Source organism: Trachemys scripta, chromosome 6 (genome assembly GCF_013100865.1).
Source record: "Trachemys scripta elegans isolate TJP31775 chromosome 6, CAS_Tse_1.0, whole genome shotgun sequence".
Taxonomy (NCBI): domain Eukaryota; kingdom Metazoa; phylum Chordata; order Testudines; family Emydidae; genus Trachemys; species Trachemys scripta.
In genome coordinates, this window is record NC_048303.1 from 99,427,604 (window position 1) to 99,447,590 (window position 19,987).

At 38.1% G+C, this 19,987-nt stretch overlaps 1 protein-coding gene across 2 annotated transcripts in view; it reads left to right on the forward strand.

The window, feature by feature from the left end:
* Positions 1-19,987, forward strand: part of SLC24A2 (solute carrier family 24 member 2) — a 179,016-nt gene that overhangs the window by 114,333 nt on the left and 44,696 nt on the right. Inside the window, exons 5-7 of one of the 2 annotated variants that reach the window (XM_034774524.1) lie at positions 1,222-1,272; positions 16,204-16,302; positions 18,309-18,415. In XM_034774524.1, the coding sequence (XP_034630415.1) occupies positions 1,222-1,272; positions 16,204-16,302; positions 18,309-18,415 (257 nt within the window). The remainder of the gene's footprint in view (positions 1-1,221; positions 1,273-16,203; positions 16,303-18,308; positions 18,416-19,987) is intronic. The other variant, XM_034774525.1, reaches the window with a different exon arrangement.

Below are 19,987 nucleotides of genomic sequence, written 5' to 3' on the forward strand. Positions count from 1 at the left end.
TAGAACTGAGTGAAATTGATGAAAAATGTCACATTTGTGCAAAAATTTTCTCCAGTACATTTTGCATGATTTTGAATCCCTCAAATATCATTTTACATAACATTCTGGAAGATTGGAAATTATTCATAATGAATCATGCAAAAGAAACAGCTTCACAGAAAAAAATGAACTTTGAAAAAACTTCTGGATGAAGAGGAGGTGATGCCTCACAAAAGCCAAATTCTCTAGAGGAATAAGCACAGGCTTGAGTGTCTGGAGGGTCATCCAAAATTCTATTCCTTCTTCTGCCACTGACTGGCCTTAATAAATACTATGTACACATATAGCTCTTTACAAACATTTCTAAGTAGATGTCACATAATCCCATGGAGTAGGTAAATATAAACTATGTAGCTTTACAGATGATAAAACTAAGTCTAAGTTATGTATCCCCGTTCAGACAGCAAGTCAGCATCAGAACTACCATTAGAACCTTTGTTTTAAATTCAAAACCTAGAGACCCAGTCCCATGCATTAGGGCATACATTTTCAAAAAGTGACTGTCATTTGAGGTGCCTCAATTTTTGGGTGCTGAACTTGAAACACATTAAAAGAACTTGATTTGCAAAGGGCAGGTTCTCAGCACTCTGTAAGGTATCTAAAATAAATTAAGGTAAATCACTCATCTCTCTAAATGTTAGGCTATGTCTACACTAGTACTTTTGTCAGTAAAACTTTTGTCAGTCGGGGATGTGAAAAAACATACCGGTGACCAATATAAATTTCACTGACAAAAGTACCGATGTGGACAGCGCTATATCAGCAGGAGATGCTCTCCTGCAGACATAGCTAACACTGCTTGTTGGGGGTGGTTTAATTATGCAGGCGGGAGAGCTCTCTCCTGCCACACAGAGAAGCTACATAGGAGACCTTCCAGCAGCACAGGTGCAGCAGTACAGCTGTGCTTTTATAAGGTCTCTAGTGTAGATATAGTCGTAGTCCTTAACTACAGTGTTTGTCCCCAAATCCCATCCAGCCAAGTCACTTAACTGTAGCAAGTGACTTCTGAAATTTGCAGTGAAAAAAATCACTGTTCAGCATTTCAACAATCCATGTATGCCTATAATTCTGCAGAAATTTTACATAATCACTCTGAACTTTATTAAGCACATGTGCAAATGTGTAGATTTCTTGAATGTCTGCTGGTTCCTTATCTTTGTGTCTTTTACTGTAATGTTGTAGAGCTTGGATCATATGGAAAACTAAAATATTATGACACAATGACTGAAGAAGGTAAGAAATATTTTAGAATTGTTTGTATTCGCTTTTTGTAATTCTTTTTTAGTGCCTTTTACGTGTTTGCTTTTTCTTTTTTTTTCTTCTTCCTTCTTTTGGGGAATTATGTATTTCCTCTTTGCATGATTTCACTGACATAGTGTGATCCGCCATCATTCTTTTTTTTCACATTTTTGTCATTTGCATTTGCAATTTTGTTTCTTTCAGATAAAGACATACAACAGATAATGTTTTCACTGAAGTAATAATACATATATACTAATACGTATATACTAGTATATAATGTATACTTATATCTATATATTTTATACTGTGGCTTTGACATAACACATTCAATAAGATATGCTCATTTATGGATGACCTAACCACAAAGTCTGAGAAGAATTATTTAATGACCTCAGTCTTCTGAATTATTCAACAACTATGAGTTAACCTGATTTTTTAAAATGCCCTCCAGTTTTTCTGGCATAATTTTGAGGGCATAGTTAACTTCAACACAGATGTTAGCATTAAGATTCCAATCCTGCCAACATTTTTAAGTAGGAAGTACTTAGGGCCTATCCAATGCCCAGTGAAACCAATGGGAGTCTTGCGATTAACTTAGAAGGTCAGTGCTTATAGCCCTGACTCAGGAAAGCATTGAGACACATGTTTAACTTTAATCACATGTTTAAGTCCTAGTGCAGTCAACGTTTCCTTAATTGGGATGTTTTCCTCAATTGGTGGGTAAATGTTTGCAGAATCAGGGACTGTTCTAACTACCTGATTGCATCTGCCAAATGGGTGGTTACAGTAGCATTTGGACTTGTAATTAATTGCACATTCAAAGTTGAAGATCAGCTTGAGGCTGCTGTAAAAATTGGCCATGTGTTCATATTCATTTCTAATGCTGCATATATGAGACAAATAGCTCAATTTTTTTTGTTAAAATGAGATGTTTTCAGTATCTAAAATCAAGCTGAATTTTAGGATTTTTTGAAGAGAAGCCTTCAAAACTATTTGTTTTATTATGATTTTGTTTTTGTTTCTTGTATATGCGTTAGTTCGTCAGAGAAATAAAACAAGTAGCATCTCATAGCCAAAGGGCCTGCTCCTGCAAGTCAGTGAGTACTCTGTTTTCACTAGCTTCCCCTCCCATGCTGCAAGATGCTGGCCTCTTCCTTAGATGGAGTTGGCTGCTGACTTGCATGGAAGACCATGAAAGTTGAAGCTTTGCCACACTTTGCCTGGTTGTCTAGCTGGTACACTGAGGGCTAGTCTACAGCTGTGGCTCTCTGGGGTGTGAAAAATCCACATCCCTGAGAGATGTAGTTAAGCCAACTTAACCACCGATATAGACAGTACTAGAATTCTTCTGTCTGCCTAGCGACTGCCTCTCAGGGAGGTGGATTACACTGAAGTGCTGCACCTACACATTTTAAGTGTAGACATAGCCTTATACAATGCGTTGTATGAATTCAAACTACTTTATTCCTATTTTGTCATAATAGCATAGACTTCATATGAAATAAAATAATGTGCTATGTTAACCAAGTAACAAACTGCCATTAGAAACATAAGGATTTGCTCAACAGGATCAAAATATTGTACCGTCTAGTCTGATATCCTGCCTCTGTTAGCATAAGTATCTCAGATGTACCTGAATGTGAAATGAGGAGAGAGGAATTTCATTTCTGACCTTGTGGCAGTCAACTTTATGGCCTGGAGCATAAGATTGGACTATCCTTATCTTGCGTGACTATAAATGTTAGCTTATTAATGATCAGTACATTACCCAGCCATAGTATTTGACTTTCTGACCGCTCCTCTTCCCCGCCGCCTCCACCAGTGAATAAAATGCTTGAAAAAAATTGCTGATTTCAAATATAATTATACTGTGGAACTGTACTAATGAAAAGCTGTCACACAGCTCTATATATCTTTTTTCATTCAGCACAGACAGTTCTGTATGACAGATATCCCAGTGAAAAGAGTAGCTTCTGATTTATATTGTTCCCAAGCAACAGTGAGGTTGTTAGACATAGTCAGAAAATGAGGGGGGAGGAGGAATTTCCTGCAGAAAATTTTAACTTTTTGACAAAAAAATCAAAATCCATATTTTGACTGCAAGTAAAAATATTTTGATTCAGAAATGCCACTGTGGTGCCTCATGTCCACATTCTCCTCTAGAGGCTGGGCTCTCTAATAAAACTACGTTTCCCAAGATGTACCATGGTCCCCCTCTTGGTGCGTAGATTCAGTGCATCATGTGAGATAAAGGCTAGCTGGGGAGCCTGGCCTATAGAGAACTCCCATGAGGGACCACAATGGCATTTCCAGAATAAAATATTTTGGGGTTTGATTTTTCTTTTCAGACTTTTTGATTTTCAGGTGTTTGTTTTTTTGACAAAATTGAGAACCCAATTTTCCATTGAAAAACAGGTTAGACAGAAACAGAAAAAGCATGGAGCCCTGGGCTCATTACCAACCCAGATCAATCAAATAGCATTTGCTACCAAAAGCATAATTCTCCACTTTAGGCTAGTAAGAATGCTGTATATATTTCTCTCAGAAGATGATCAAGCTACAATGCTTTATGAATTCATCACCTTTAGACTGATGTAATGCTCTGTAACTGGCCCTAGGTAAGAAGTTCAAGAAGAAACTATGGCCATGGGTGGCACGTGAACCACCCGGACCACGGGGGCAGAGTAGGAAGCAGGCGGGAGCTTTGGGACAGAGCTTGGGCGGGGCCACCCCTGGCTGTTTGGGGAGACTCAACTTCCCCTGGCCTGCAATACCTGCTGCCCATGATTATGACTATTACTGAATATGGCAGCTTGGCTCCTATGAAGGATGAGTCAAAGACAACATATTATGCTTCACAAATTATGCTGCCTCCCCATTCACGTTTCTGATTTACAAAGCCCTAAATGGAATCTGCCCATGTTATCTCAGAGACTGCCTCTTCTTCCAAGACTTCCTATGGCCACTGTGGTCATCTGTACTATATTTAGCAGAGCCTTTGTATAGATTCAATGAAGCTGGAGCCCAAACCTTCTCAACAGCAGATTCAAGGCTCTGGAATATCCTCCTAAAGGATACTGAGCAAGTCCTTCCCTCTATATCTCCAGGCCATACAGTAAAACCTACTTCTTCACTATACCATGCCTCAAAGAAGCAGAAGAATATTAAACAATTCTTCTAAGCTTAATGGTACCTGATTCTTTTTGAATATTTAACTTCATTTGTAAAAGAATCAGGATAACTTAATTGTGACTAGGCCATTCATAAGTCTCCTCTCTTCCTTCATGAAGTTATATACCATAACAAAAATTACCTAGCTTGTATTCTACATAGACTGGGAAGATAATATTTGTTCCATTGAGACGAAACTGCACCCATCCATGTTATGCAGTGCTCCAACAGATAAATCAAAAGAAAAATTCCACTGCCATCTTGGGGGGGGAAATGTCAATTTTATAGCTGCATGTTGTCAGAGTGATGTTATGTCATAGCCATAAAATACCATTTGTCTCTTAATGTTTAGATAAATCCAAGTCAATATGTACAGCACTGTAGTATGTGCAAGTTAGTTAGCTTAAGCTAACTATGATGATTGACTGAAAAGGTTTTAATGTTACAACTTTATTTCCTGTAACACAGCCATCTTGAAATCACAACTGTGAATTTCAGAGTGCCTACCTATCTATGTTATTTTTGCATTGAACTGCAGTTCTTTCTGATGCCTTCTTTCCGATGCTGGACCATACTGCTTTCATATTTCTGGATTTGTTAAATACTGACTCTCACTGGATAAAAGTGACTTGTATGAATTGAAAATGTTATTTGCTGTACATTTTGAAGTTTCTCCCTTTACCATAATGAAATTTTTTACAACAGCACTGAAATTAGTGGAGATATTCCAGTTTTCCACTGGTCTAATTGAGAGCAGAATCTAGTGCCAAATGAGTATAAATCATTATTACAATAACATAAATGGATATACATTCCCCCCTCCTCTCACTCCCCCCCCCCCCCCCCGCCACAGTTGATTAAATGATCTGTCCATTTCAAAATTAATCTTGTACTTTGTATAAAAGAGAGTTCTGTTATCTCTTTATCTGGAAGAACTTTCCCATTTTAATGTCTTGACTAGGGTGACCAGATGTCCCGATTTTATAAGGACACTCCCAATTTTGGGGTGTTTTTCTTATATAGGTTCCTATTACCCCCTATCCCCTTCCCAATCTTTCACACTTGCTGTCTGGTCACCCTAGTCTTGACAACTGATCCACATTGATGCTTCTGTGCTGCACAGGAATGTATTGATCTTCCCTTGTAATGTTATATTGGAATATATGCATTTCAAAGTATTGTGCAAGTTACATGGACCATCACTTATCAACTACATTGAGGCAGCAGTGAAACTATTAAGTCACATCCTATCCTTCCTTTTTAGTATTTTTTCTTCAAGCTGGAAGGAACAGTAACATGGATGAACCCTGGCCATTATCTAGACTGCTCTATACATATCTGAATGGTAATACTAGAAGAGCAGAGCAGTTTAAACACTCTCCTCAGGTACCATGGTGTTCAGAAAAACTGTGCCCTCAGTTACATCCATCTAACCCAACTGATTTCAATGAAGGTAGAAATTTTGGGGGCCAGTGAAGATCGGCAGGCAAGAACACAAATCTAATATTATATCTGAACCCACAACTTCTGCAGGGCTACTCAATTGTCTCATCGCTATGTCAGGTTGATCCTTTTAAAATTAGAAGAGAATTTTGTAAAGATTATTTTAACATTTAAACTCCACTAGCCTTTAGTAATTTTCATGACATCTGGCAGAGCATATTCCTACCTGTTTTTTCGTCATGATCCCATTTCCAGCTCCAGAGAGCATATCTACACTTGCTAGCGATTCTGTTTCCTAACTAGGTAGCAGAATGTAAGAGGGAGTCTTGCCCAGAATATCTGATTCCCCTCTCTTCTGTCTCTTCCATCTAAGGCTATGTCTATACTACAGACTTCTGCCAGCATAGCTATGGTGCTCAGGGAGGTGAATAGGTGTAATCCCGGACTCTCATAACTTTGCCAGCGGAAGCCCCTAGTGTAGACATATTCATACTGGCAAAACTGCACTCATTTTGTTTGTGGGTGTGGTTTACTATACCAGGAAACAGTGCAGATTTGCTGGGATTGCTGCATTCACACTAGGAGTGCTTTGCTGGTATCGTAAACCAGTATTCCTATACCAGTAAAGCACTTCTAGTATAGACATAGCCTGAGGTATTACCAGTATTCTTCATAATCTCACATGAACCAGAGCCTTGAGTCTCAAATTCATTTTCAAATCTACACCCAGTGACCAGAAAGAAATAATACATTCATTTATCATTTCACTTCTTCGCAGTGGCTTGTACCCAGACGGAAGTTCCATTTAAAACGGGTCTCTTCGCTGAGATATGAACAGCATAATTGAAAGTACAGTTCTAGGCTTTTCAAATTCCATTTCACCACAGTTGTTTAGAAATGATGCAAGCATAGCAGCAAACTCTGTAGAATCAGTATAAAATAGTCAAAAAGCTAAGAGTGGCCATTTTGCCTTAATGGAAGTGGATTCTGCATGGTTACTGCTGTAGTAGCCTTACAAATTCAGACTGTTTAGCACTTACCCCTTTCTGCTGTTGCTCACAGTAAGTAGGCTATTGCTATGTTCGTAGTGAGAGCGAATAAATGAAGTTGTTTCTAAAATGCTCCCAGCACTGCAGCAGAGTAGCTAGTTCTCCACTTTTGGCTGTCTCCCTTTTACATTAAATAGATACCACAATTACTGTGGTATTTTCAGGGCTGAAAATGTCAACTCACCAAAAGATCTCAGCTGTCAGGTGTACTTTCTGGTTCCTCCACCTGCCCTACTGAGTCTCCAGCTTTGAATAGCATGAGAGTATCCAGGGCTGACTGCTGTGATCTGGTTGCTGACTGGCTTTTCCCCTCTCCTCCATCAGGCACCCAGAGACTACTAGGGGAGGAGCCCAGAGAAGAGCTGATCAGAAAATGGGGGGGGAGCTCTGTGCCAAATGTAGATGAAAACCGCAAATGTTTAGTTTGAATTGCAGTTGTCCATGAAAATTTCATCTTTCCATTGAAAAACCAAAAACTGCTGCAAACTGAAATTTTCAACCAAAACTGATGGAAAATGGTTTTGTGATGGGAAAAAATGGATTTTTTTTTTTTTTTTTTTTTTTTGAGGATAGTAAATACTTTTTGCAAAAACTTTCATTTAGTTGAAAACCCCATTTTCTAGTGATCAAATGTTTGGATGGAAAACCTTTGACCAGGCCTTGGGATGAATAGCCAGCTGGGGAAGGGAGAGAGGGGAGGGAGCTGCAGGTATAACAACAGCAATTGCTAAGGCAGGAGCCTCGCTTAAGGAGTACATTGAAGGAAGGAGGAACTGAAAGAGAGAGCCTGGAAATTTGTGCACTAATGAATTACAGGGAGAAATAGAATTGATGGTTAAGAACAGCAGAGGAAAGAAAAGTAATGTTTTGGGAGGAGTGGGAAAATTAATGAGGGAAAAGAGAGACTTGATATACATATGTGGGAGGATTTATGTATCCATAATCAGGATATGTGACGGATTTGAGGAGGAACTGATGATTTTTGGAAGTATGTGTACTGTTTGGCTACTTCAGAACTTGAAAATTTGCATAATATTTGCATTTGTAAATGTTTTGAAAGCTTTTCCAAGACTTTTTGTTGCACTAATGTAGACAAGTTTGGTTGTCGTTAGAAATCCATCTTGAGTGGAGCCTAACAAATTTTTAATATGTTGTTATAGCTTCTGAACAATTAATTAAGGATATGGGCTTCTGGAGAAAGTCTTTTCCTTTCTGGAAGAGAAATGAGTGGACAAAGAACCAGCATATGCCAGTACTTTTTATTCACATTATGTATGTAATTCTGGTCTCTTTGAACAAAGGTGAAGAAGAGACACAGTGCCTCACGAGGTGTGTCTCAATGTGTTTTAACCAACACCCCGAAGAGTTTGTCCAGATTGGGATTTGTTTGAAATATGTTTGCTGCTCATGGTCAGCCCAGGCCTAGAAGAGACAATGACCAACTAATACATTTTTAAACCTGGATATCTCTGTCTATGCTAGGTGCAAAGGGGTCTATGAGAGGTGCAAAGTTATGTTCAAATTTCTTAGTTAAAATGTGTGTGTGAGTGTGTTTACAAAGCTGATTTATTTTCTCAGTCTAGACAAACCCAAACACAGTAAACTCTTTACTACTGGAGATGCCAACTCAGCCGGGTGTCCAGACAAAGCTAGCATCCAGATGCAGTTAGCTTGTATGAAATTGTCTAGCTAACAAGGATTTATATTATAAACTATTTTGCTTGAAAGAAGCTTTTGCTTGACATAAATTGGTGGCTAATTTGTTTAAATACACCACCCAATTTCCTTCAGTGGCTCATTAACCCAGTCCACTCAGCTATGGCATTTACATTTAAGCCTTTTGCAGAAAAGCTCATCTTAGATATTTGTTTCAATAAAGTTATTTACTTCATTTCTTATTATGGGCTGAGGGTTGAAGAGGTTGATGGGATTTTTTTAATCTTAAAATATTTATTAAATATACCATTTGAAAAAAATGCTACAATTACTACATCCATGATCCTCTGATTTTTCTTTAGTCTTGCAGTAATAAAGTATAAATACATGAGAGAAATTATTCCTATAAATATACTATGAATAAAGTAGGTAACTGCTACGTATTACCATACATATGCTGCATGTAGTATGTTATTGATATTAAAAGAACCTAGAAAAATGTCCTCTTAGAAAGCACCCTTTATGGATTGGCGTAATGCAATTTCCATCCCAAAGCTTCGTGTACTGTAGGTAATACAGATATATCATCTGAGACCATACTATACATTTTCTACCAATGAAGAAAGTAAGGAGATAAGTTATTTTTGTTTGTTTTCTCTGTAGCAACATTAATACTGATGAGACCCTATGATTCCCTTTAGCTTCCCAAAGAGATCTGTCATCATTGTTTCTGCATAACTTCCAAAAAAACCAAACAGGAGATAGTGTTCTAGAAACTTAATTTAGATCAAAGTATGGTATTTTAGAGTTTTCCATTTGGATTTTTCACAAAATATAATCTCCACGTACTATATTTTACATCACACCTCCTTTTGTCATCCTTTCTGAGCGTGGGTGCATTAAATAAAACACAGCAGCATGTGGGTTATCACATTCCAGGATTCCTTTTGTAACCCACTCCTTCGTATAGCTTTCGCTGTAAAGTTGGGAGCCTGTGAGTAGATTGGGACTGTTCTATTGGCATTCAAATCCTGATAGAGGCTATACCTTCAGCTCTTCTTGCTGAAGTCAGGAGAAGGTGAGAGAGACTAGCACCTCAAAAGATTATCAACAAATCCATTCATTTTAAATTCCAAAGCAGTCAGAAAGGTACCTGCTTTGTAAGTAGCTTTTTGTGCATCAGACTCTTTTTTGTAGGCATTAACCCTATTTGTATTTTTTTTTTTTGCTTTGTTTTTTGAATCGCAAAATATGGTTTCTAGTTTCTAGGTTTTGGTCTTTTCAGTTCACTTTTCCAGCTCACTTATGTCTCATTGAAGAAACATTTTTTCACTGAATAAAATAAGTATCTATTTAAGATGCTGTAGAACAGATTTTGTAGAACTGTTCCAGATTTATCTTACCAATTTTGAAGCCAGTGTGACTTTTTGGTACATTTTAGAGGTGTGCTACAATTGGACTTTCAAAAGAAACTCAGTTACAATTGCAACTATTGGATTGGATTCAACTAATGTAAGGATTCCAGCACACCTTGATCATGATTGTAATACTTAAATAAATATTTAGTGATGGTGGAGGCTTTCTAATATGGTATAGGATATAAATTAACAAATTAGTGAAAACAATTCTCAGTAGCAAACGCATACACTTGTTACCTTTGGGAGTCAATGGAGGTTTAGTGATATCTGCAGTGAACCTTTGGAAGAGTCTCATAGAAGACATATGTTTTATAAGTTCTTTGAACCAAGGTTCACGGGCTAGATAGGCAAATAGTGTACTGAGTACAAAACGGGGCAATATATTTTCCCTCTAATTGGCCAGTAGAAGGTGTCTAAAGTATATTCCAAGCTTTTTATGATTCCAGGGTGACTGTGGCCCACTCCCATGAAAGAACAGTAAGGTCTGTAGGACTGTTTGTCTCTGTGAAGAATGTTGCACTACATGACTGAACAAATCTTTGTGTAGTGTGCAATAATAATCACTCCAAAGTTTGTGCACATCTGGAAGAGAAGCGGTACCAGAAGTTTTCAAAAGTGGAGGTCTGTGATTAGCAGTCTCCCATACAAACACTTGCTGTAAGTCTGAACATTCTTGGTGAAACCTGAGCTCCATTAAAGTCAATGGGAATTTTGCCATTGACTTTAGTAGGGAAAGGATTTCACCCTCTTTGCCAGAAGAATGAAAAGATCAAAGTTTCAAGAAATGGCATACGAATAAAAGAAAGAGAAATACTGCAAAGCAGAGCTCAGAGACTTTAGTCAGTAATTACATTCTATCATAAGGCATAAGCACAAATGGACAGAGTTAAAATTGTGTGGGCAACCTGAACTTCCTGACTTTTGAGTCCTTATCTACAGCCTTAGCATTGCATATGTGCAGCTTTTTGCATTTTATCAGAGGTTAATGGAGAACAAGGAAGTTGAAAGGTAAATAAATGGTACATTTATTGATTTAAAAAAAACAGAATTCATCAAAATGGATATTTCTTTATGTATCATCAAAACAACCATTCGAAAGCCAAATATATTGATTGTACAGTATCTTAATGCAAACTCAGTCTGACCTGTCTCACTAATGGCTCTCTAAATCTAGTTATGCCGTACTCAGTCCTGGGCTTGTCCTGATTACAGACAGAAATTAGCAACAGAATGCCTATTTTGCTTTTTCTCTTTTTACAATCATTTTACCAAGTAAGTCTTGAATGGATCTGTAGTTCTGTATGGACCTTTGATCTAAATGAATTGCTTCACATGCTTTGTTGGCCAAGACATCCTTTGATTGACCTCAGCACCTCACTGAATCAGTTCTATTCTCCACCAACAACGAGTTTACTCAAAATGCCCAGAGCAATGACGCTCAAGCAGGTGGCTTTTCTGTCTAGCCTAGAATGTGGTTCTTTTTTCATGTATGAATAGGGTATCATGAGAGGTCCTAACGAAGATGGCAATTACTTTGTTTTTTAAAGATACAGAAACTGAAACACAACCCCTCAGAAAACACACAGATGGAGGGGTGAAATCCACATTTACTCTGTGATAGCAAACTAAGAGGAGATAGAATTTCTTTCCGATATACTCATTACATATACATTTGTATATTGTGAGCCTGAACCTGGGCACCTCCTAAGAGATGGGGAGCATGCACAATCTCCATTGACTCGTTGCAAGACTGGGCGGTGTATGATGTGTAATTATTTTGGGGACTTTCTGAAGTCACTGGGAGCTTTTCGCTTACAAGGAATGAAGAGTTGGGCCCTTTGTTTAATGAACTAGTGATTCTTCACCTGTTAAAAGTTGAGAGTCATTGGGCTACACTAAAAAGAAATGGGGGAAAATGTCTGTCCTGTCCCTTTTTGTTCTTCAGAATGAATTCTGATTACAGTAATAAGGCACCAAGCGGTCACTGAGTTTTACATATTTTTAGAAAGAATGCAGGGATCACCTAGTAGGGGAATTGTATTTTTACAGTCACTCATCTTCTGTCTCTCACACACGCATGGACACTCCTACACATTTCAGCCCTGATTTAATTTTCTGTTTAAAAAAGAAAAGCGTACATCATCATAACTACTCAGAACCACAGCATTCCGCTACTGAAGGGGCACAACTGGCAAGGAGGTGCAATGGGAAAACCACGTATGTCCCTAAAACGGGATCTGAATAGGATTGTGTAGCACCCAAAATGATATAAAGCATGAGGTACCCCTCAGTGGTTAGGTATTATTTATTTGTATTATGGTAGCACCGAGAGACTCCAAGCCCATTGTGCTAGGTGCTGTACAAACTACAAGACCTAAGTAATCTGAGTTTGTCTATATGGGAAATTATTCTGGAAAAGATATTCCTGATTAATGTCATATGTGGTTGCTCTTATTCTGGAATTCCACTGATTAAGATAATTCAGAATAAGGTGCTTTAATTCTGAAATAAGAGCATCTATATGTGGTGTTAATCGGGAATAGCTAATCCATTTTAAATTCACACTCTATCTTATTCTGGATTAATTTTCATGTGTAGGGAAGCCTTAACTAAATTATAATGAATGTAGGGCACTGCTTAGAACTTCTCTCCCCTCCTCCTCCTTCCTTTTATCTCCCTTCCCATCCTATTCAACATCCCTCACCCCAGGGAAAAAGCCTAAGAAAGCAGATGAACCCTGCAGCTTTTCTTGTAGGTCATTAGATCTGGATTATATCAACCCAAAGGGTGGGAAATGATTTCTAGGGCACCTGTGCTTCCCAGGGGTCTATGAACTCAAGCATTTTTGGCTGATCTCAACTGTCATAGTATTTTACGAGGGGAGGAGCAGTGTCTCAGATAATTAGTCCCACAGCACCTAGTTCTTTGTAGAGCAAAACCCATACCTTAAACTCCCCTAGAAATAATTTGGTGGTCAATGCAAATCATGGAGCATAGGTGTAATAAAAGCCCCATTTAGAGTGTACTGCTTTAATCCAGACTTGAAGTGACAAAGGCATGGTTAACTGACAAAATCCAGGTCTGAAATGAAAAGTTTTAAGCGTTTTGCCAAGTGCAAATGATTAGAAGCACTCTGGTCCAGTCAGGATTCCTTGTGGGGCTCTGTCTCTCTGTGAAAGGGTGTATCATGCACTTCTCCTGTGCCCAGAAAACTCCCCAGACTGGTGTTTGGGGGAGGCATTGCCCCATCTTCCTCCTATCCCTCCTCAGTGCACAGGTGCTCACCTGGGATAGTGTCTCTGCTATGTATTTGCTGGCTGGCCCCTCCACAAAAGCCTCACTCTTCCCCACCCCCTTGGGCACCAGTGCGAGGCTAGTCACATTGTGGCCCCAAGGATGGAGAAGAAGGAGGTACAGTGATATAATGATCATAACTAAGATTACTGGGCAAAAAGTGAAATAGATAACATTTTCTCTTAATGTTAAGAAGCATTTTCTTGAAGTGATCTCTGGCTGTAGAATAATCTTGCAAAGAGAGTGATGGATACTTCATCTCTTTGGACATTTAAAAGTAGGTTAGAAAATGTATTGGAGAGAAAAACCTGGCACTGGGAGAAAGATGGGCACGGTCTACAGTAGAAAGTTGCACTGGTTTAATTTAAACCAGTTTTTAAACTGATATCAAACTACTTTACCTCGATATAACACTGTCCTTGGGAGCCAAAAAATCTTACTGCGTTATGGGTGAAACCGCATTATATCGAACTTGCTTTGATCTGCCGGAGTGCGCAGCCTCGCCCCCCTCCCTCCCCCCTGGAGCACTGCTTTACCGTGTTATATCCGAATTGGTGTTATATCGGGTCACGTTATATTGCGGTAGAGGTGTAGTTCAACAGTGTGGGCAGCTTTAGTTCAGTTTAAGAGTGGCTTAGTTTGGTTTGGTTTAAACCCATTCCTAATTGACAGAAACTAAACCACACAAAGCCATTCTTGCATTGAAATAAGAGCCTCTACGCAGGTGTTTGCATTCGTTTAACTAAATGGGTTTAAAATCGCACTTTAAATTAAATCAGTTTAGCCTTCTCATGTAGCTACACCTATGGACTAGATGATAGTCTAATAGGTATTTTCCATCACCAATTTATATGATTCTTGCTGAAGGAACGATCATAAAATAGCATGAACATCAGCAGGGATGCTGAGTCTTAGAGCACAAGTAAACATGAAGTGAAGAATAAATGTTCCACACAAAATACAAGTTGAGACTTTTTTAAGAGCCTCTTTTTTTCATTTACCTGTGCTCCCAAGAATGTAGTAATATACCTGGGACATTATAGGCCAGATCTTGAAAAATGCTTATGTACCCATCTTGGACACTGCCACCCCCAATTCATGTGTGCAAACTGCCATGTCTGTGTGAGTGCAAGCACACAATCCTCCACAACTTGTGGGCACACCATGTTTTTCACTCATGTCAGGCATGCACAAAATTGTGCACACACTTAAGATGACTCCTGTGTTGTAAATGGAAATACTTGACCTTTTCGGCATTACATTATAAAATAATTGGTGTGACTGTTCTCTCCTTTTTTCTTTTCCTTTCCCTCTTCAATTCATCTCACACTACAGGCTCTTCCCTTTCTCTATCCTTTTTTCTTTATTCAACTTTCTGTCTCTTCTTCCTCTATGTCTTTGAATTATAGTCTCTGGCATTGACCCTGCACAATGAAGAGGTGAACGGGCCTCTTACTTTACACTGCCGCTCTGTTTCACCTTGTGCACTGTATAGCGAAAAATTTCAAAATCTCCATATACATTTTTTTAGCAACTGAAAAAGAAACTGCCTGTGATATTCCCTACTGTTCTTCTGGCTGAACACATGTTATTTTACAGTGTGATGTTTATAGAATAATACTTGGAACTGAATGAGGCAAAGCTCATGACTTTTCATAAGATTCTTTTATTATTTTTCTCATCAGGTGGATTGTGGTTGACCATTTATTCCATTCCCACATAAATGATTGTTTCTGACCTCTTGGTGCATTAGCGTGTAATTATTCCATTATGGTATCCAGCTTTCTACGCATTCCCAATTTTTTTTTTGAGGGGGAGAGCAGAGGCGGTATTTATTTTATTTTAGACCTCTGATTCATTTGTCCATTTCATGTAAACAGCACAGGCTGATTTTATCATAATTATGACTTACATTTGGAAATGGTGACATTCTAATATAAATCAAAGTTTGTTTATGCATGGCTTCTCTTTACTTTCTGTAGTTAATTGACAGAATGTATCCTTTGGGTAGTATTGCTTGATTTTAATGAAATACCTTTTTGTCCTAAACCATGCAAGTCTTTGCATCCCCAAAACTCCAACTGATTTCAGTGGGAGTTTAGGGAGAGCAAGAATTGTAGGATAGGACTTTCATGTCATATGTTCGTTTTGAATTAAGCCTGCATTCTACCTAATCTGTAATATTTACAATGAAGGAGGAAGGGGACAGAAGAAATAAATCATAAACACATATATTAGGATAAAAACATACAAGGAACATAAACTGATACCACAGGGCATAAACCAACCATTACAAGACAAGCAGAGAGCTACTGTACAAGATTGTAGAGAACAATGTAGCACTAACTGGCCCGGGTTGGGAATAAAATTAGCCTATGGGAAGGTTATTTAGAAATTGTTCATTATGGGGATTCTTACACGTTTTTCAGAAGTATCTGGTACTGGTCACTACTGGGGACAAAATACTGGACTAGATGGACCACAGATCTCATCTAATATAGCAATTCCTATATTCCTATAGAAGACCAGAAATTGTGTTTTTTATTTACAGCATTTTTATTTATTTGCTATTCATCTTTAATTTTTTTATACCAGCACTTATGTTATGCAAACTTGATTGACTGCATCACCAGTAAAATAATATTTTTTTTATTCTCTTTGAGTTTTAGGGCAAAAACAAACATCTTTTTTAAATTCTTAACTCTGTAAGAAACAAAAATATGTATATGCATGAATGTCAAACAACGTTTAATAATTAGTTAACTTTCTATTTGGGATAGATAGAAATTAATTCTTGGTTTTGATTTATAGAGCAAAAGCTGGAAGCTATTACAGAAAAATGTAGCATCTCAGAATGGCTGCACTTGAACAATGACAATGTTTTCTTTTAGGAAAGTTCAAAGAGAAGGCCTCAATTCTTCATAAAATTGCCAAAAAGAAGTGCCAGGTGGAAGACAGTGAAAGACGGAATGGGGCTGCTAATCATGCTGGTAAGTATAAGAGTACAGAATTATTTCTTATTGTTTGGGGTATATTTGCTATGTGTTACTCTACTTACCCAAGAAAATAAATAAACCTACATTTTTTCAGACTTGAGTGCCCTCTAAATCCATATCTGGACTCCCAAATGGGAACCTGATTTTCAGAGATGCTTAGCACCTGCAACTCCAAATGGGTTGGATTGGTATAACTGAGTGAAAAATTTGGCTCATAGTTTGCCCAATGGACTATTTCATACAGTGGGTCAGATTCAAGCTGTACACGTGTAAATGCAGAATAACTCCAGTGACATTACAAGATTTACTCTGGATTTTGACCCATTCATTTCTGGTAGTCCATTAGAGTCAGTCATTTGAGCCAAACAAGGCTAAATTTTCCTCTCTCATCCATGTATTCTATTCGGACTCCCTAAAAATTGTGCATGAAACCCCCATAGACATGAATGGGAGTTCTGTGCATAAAGAGAAAATAGAATAAAACATCCAGAGAGCTGTTGTGCAAGGTTGGAAAGAAGAATGTGCACTAATTTTGGAAATGTTCTAAAGTAAGATTGATAAAAATATGGAGACAAATTCTATCCTCAGTTATGTTCCTGGAACCCCATTGACTTCACTGATGTTTGGCAGGTGTAAGTAAGGGCCAAATTTTGACCATGATGCTTTATTTATTTATAACATTACCAGGCCATTTGACTCTGGTATTGGGTTCTCTCTGCATGTGGAGAATACTCACTGAGATCCACCAGGTGTGCAGTTTGGACACTTACATACATTTTCCATACACCTGAAATAAATGTGCATTTTATGTGGGTCATGTATCTCCACACTTGCAAGGAGAAGAGAATATAGGGTTTGAGATCTACCCTGTGGATTTAAGAGCAAAAATGTTGCCCTTAGAGAGGTAGTATGATTGTTGCTGCAAGCCATGTGGTCTGTCAGAGGAAAATCCTGCCTATCTTGCATTGGCACGCAAACCTTGATAGCAATGTTCTGTTGTGCAAGGGGGAGACTGCAATGAGGGGGTCATAGTAGCCTGCTGCAAGGTATCTTTCTTATGGGGAAAGGATTGGGGCTGGGCCGTAGGAGGAGCAGGCTTGCGGTCGGTAGGTTTGTACGCACGGCTGATCCACTAGCCAAAAGGTGTGTGGACTAGTTGTATAGTGGGTACTGTTATTTGCAGTCTGCAATAGCAGCCACAGAGTTGCTGCACAGCTTCTCTATATCCTGACTATGAATTGGAAAAAATCCATGCTTCCCAGCCCCGTATATACCACCTACACAAACCCCATTTACTCTTTTTTTTTTCCAAAAAGAATATTCAGCTCAAAACTTATACATTGTTAAAACAACAACAACTTAAGTCACCTTCATGTTTCTTTTAGCCACTGCTTTACCACTTAATGTTCATTGCAGTGGAAAAAAACAAAAAAAACAACTATCAAATGAATCTGGTAAAAGCTGAATCAGTTTGACACTTGCCAGGACCTTACTCTATATCTAGTTGCACTTTGACACTGAGTCAAGCAATTGGATGGAATACTTTGTTAATATAGCATAATGCTGAGGAAAGTAGCCCACAAGCAGTTAAATAATCTCAGATATACTGCACTTTGCACTGCTGCTGTGATCTCAGATTTTAATTCAGGATGAATGTGAGTGCAGCAGTAATGCAACCACACAGCTATATTTACTTCTTTGTACGGCAACATCAGATAAAATACGTCTTATTGTGTCAGCTGTTGTTAGAGGCACTTCCTCATGACTTCTGACTGTTCAAGGATTTCTGGCCATTACTATCTTTATCTAATAATAACAGCTGAAATTTTGACATGTCTATTGTTTAGAAGATTCCTTGAATGATCATAGGGAAAGGAATTGCATTACACAAAAATAAACGGTTCACTAGTAACACTTGATGATTCAAATAGACTGAAATATGAGTGCAGTGTTTTATCTGTTCTTTGTTCTGTTTTTTTCATTTATGGATGACGTTACAGAAAAAATTGAACTCCCAAATACTACAAAAGTGGAAGTTGAAGTAACACCACCAAATGATGGTTCAGGACCAGTGCAAAATGGAAACATTGCCCATGGAATTGAAGAGGTTACTGTCTTTTATTTTCTCTCTCTCTCTTTCTCTTTACCCTGATAAACATATTCCTGTCTGTTTTTACTATTTTGGAAAGCTAGTGAGTTGGCTTTTACCAAGTAGGATCTTGCTGTTTCATGCTCTTAGACCTGAAGCTACAGCTCAAGGCACTATGGAGAGAGAAAACCTCATAAAAAGCCATTCTTGGCACTGAAGTTCATACCATGGTTTACTTTAAGTTTAAACTGTGCAGACAAATTCTTAGCATTTTCCTTAGATAAGTTCTAGCAAAAGTTGCTCCATGCTGGGAAACTGCAGGGAAATACTATCCCTGTTGTTACCTTAAATCTCTACTCTGCTACTACTTCCCACCCTAGACACCTCAGACTCATTCTGGCAGCTGTTTTGCACATTTCTATAAAGTAGTCACACAAACTTAAATTCCTTGAAATTTGAAAGCATTTTCCATTCTCTTACAAATATATAAAGTCTTATTTTTACAAAAAATATGAATTAAAATTTGAACACAGACCATTTTGAGAGAGAGTGGCCTATTTTCAGGCAAAAATTATCTCTGCAGTTATAAGAGATAAGATACAGTTCACAATTGCAGTATGAAAATAGTGATTTTGATTAAAAGTAAAATGTCAGGGTAAAAAATATCCTTAATAAATGTTTTAACTACTTTAGCACAGCTCAAGAGTTTATTTTTGAGAAGTATACATACATGGCCTCAGTCCTGCAAATGTTTAACTTCACACATTTTTGTAGTCCCATTAAAGTCAGTGAAAATTAAGTATGTGAATAAAAGTTTACAGGACTGAGGCCATAGTCGGACCTCTTATGAAAGAGAATGGCATCCTTCCTAAAGCTTTATCTCAGGGTTTGGAAACAGCTGATACATGCCTATGCACTATTACAGAACCTTTCTGAAGATATTATCCTGTTTCCCAGAATCTCAGCTTTTCATTTAAAAATAAAGCAGTCTCTAGTGGTGGTTGTGAAGAAAACCTGAAATACGTGAATGAAGTGTAACTGAGTTGCAGAGATGAACAGAGAGCCTGGAACTATAGCTCTGAAAGGTGTGAACTGCGCCATTCATCTCGGTGAGGTGTTAACTCTGATGCCCACTGCTGACCATTCAAATGTCACCATTGTTAACTATTTCATCCCTCATGTAAAAAGAGAGAGGAAGAATCACAGACTTACACATTTTACTATGAATGGTGTCTCAATTTCATGCCACAAATGGGCGATGTGTGATATATGTAAAGATGATTATTTTTCCCCAGTCAAGGAACCTAGGAGAGCCTCTAGGCATATACAAGACCCACCACTGAGTGGGAATCAAGCTCAGAGAACTGCACAGTCATATTTTAAACACCTGCCCAATCTATTGTGAATGGCATCTCATTTTGACAATTCAAATGGGTGAAGGGTATTATGTGTGTGGCTTTTGGAACAGTAACACCACTGTTTTATTTCTACTCTGATCTCTGGTTAATATTTCTAGAGCAGAAATTGTTGTTCATTAGGGACTTGATCCAGCTCTTATTGAAGTCAAATGCAGTTTTTTTCAATGGGAGC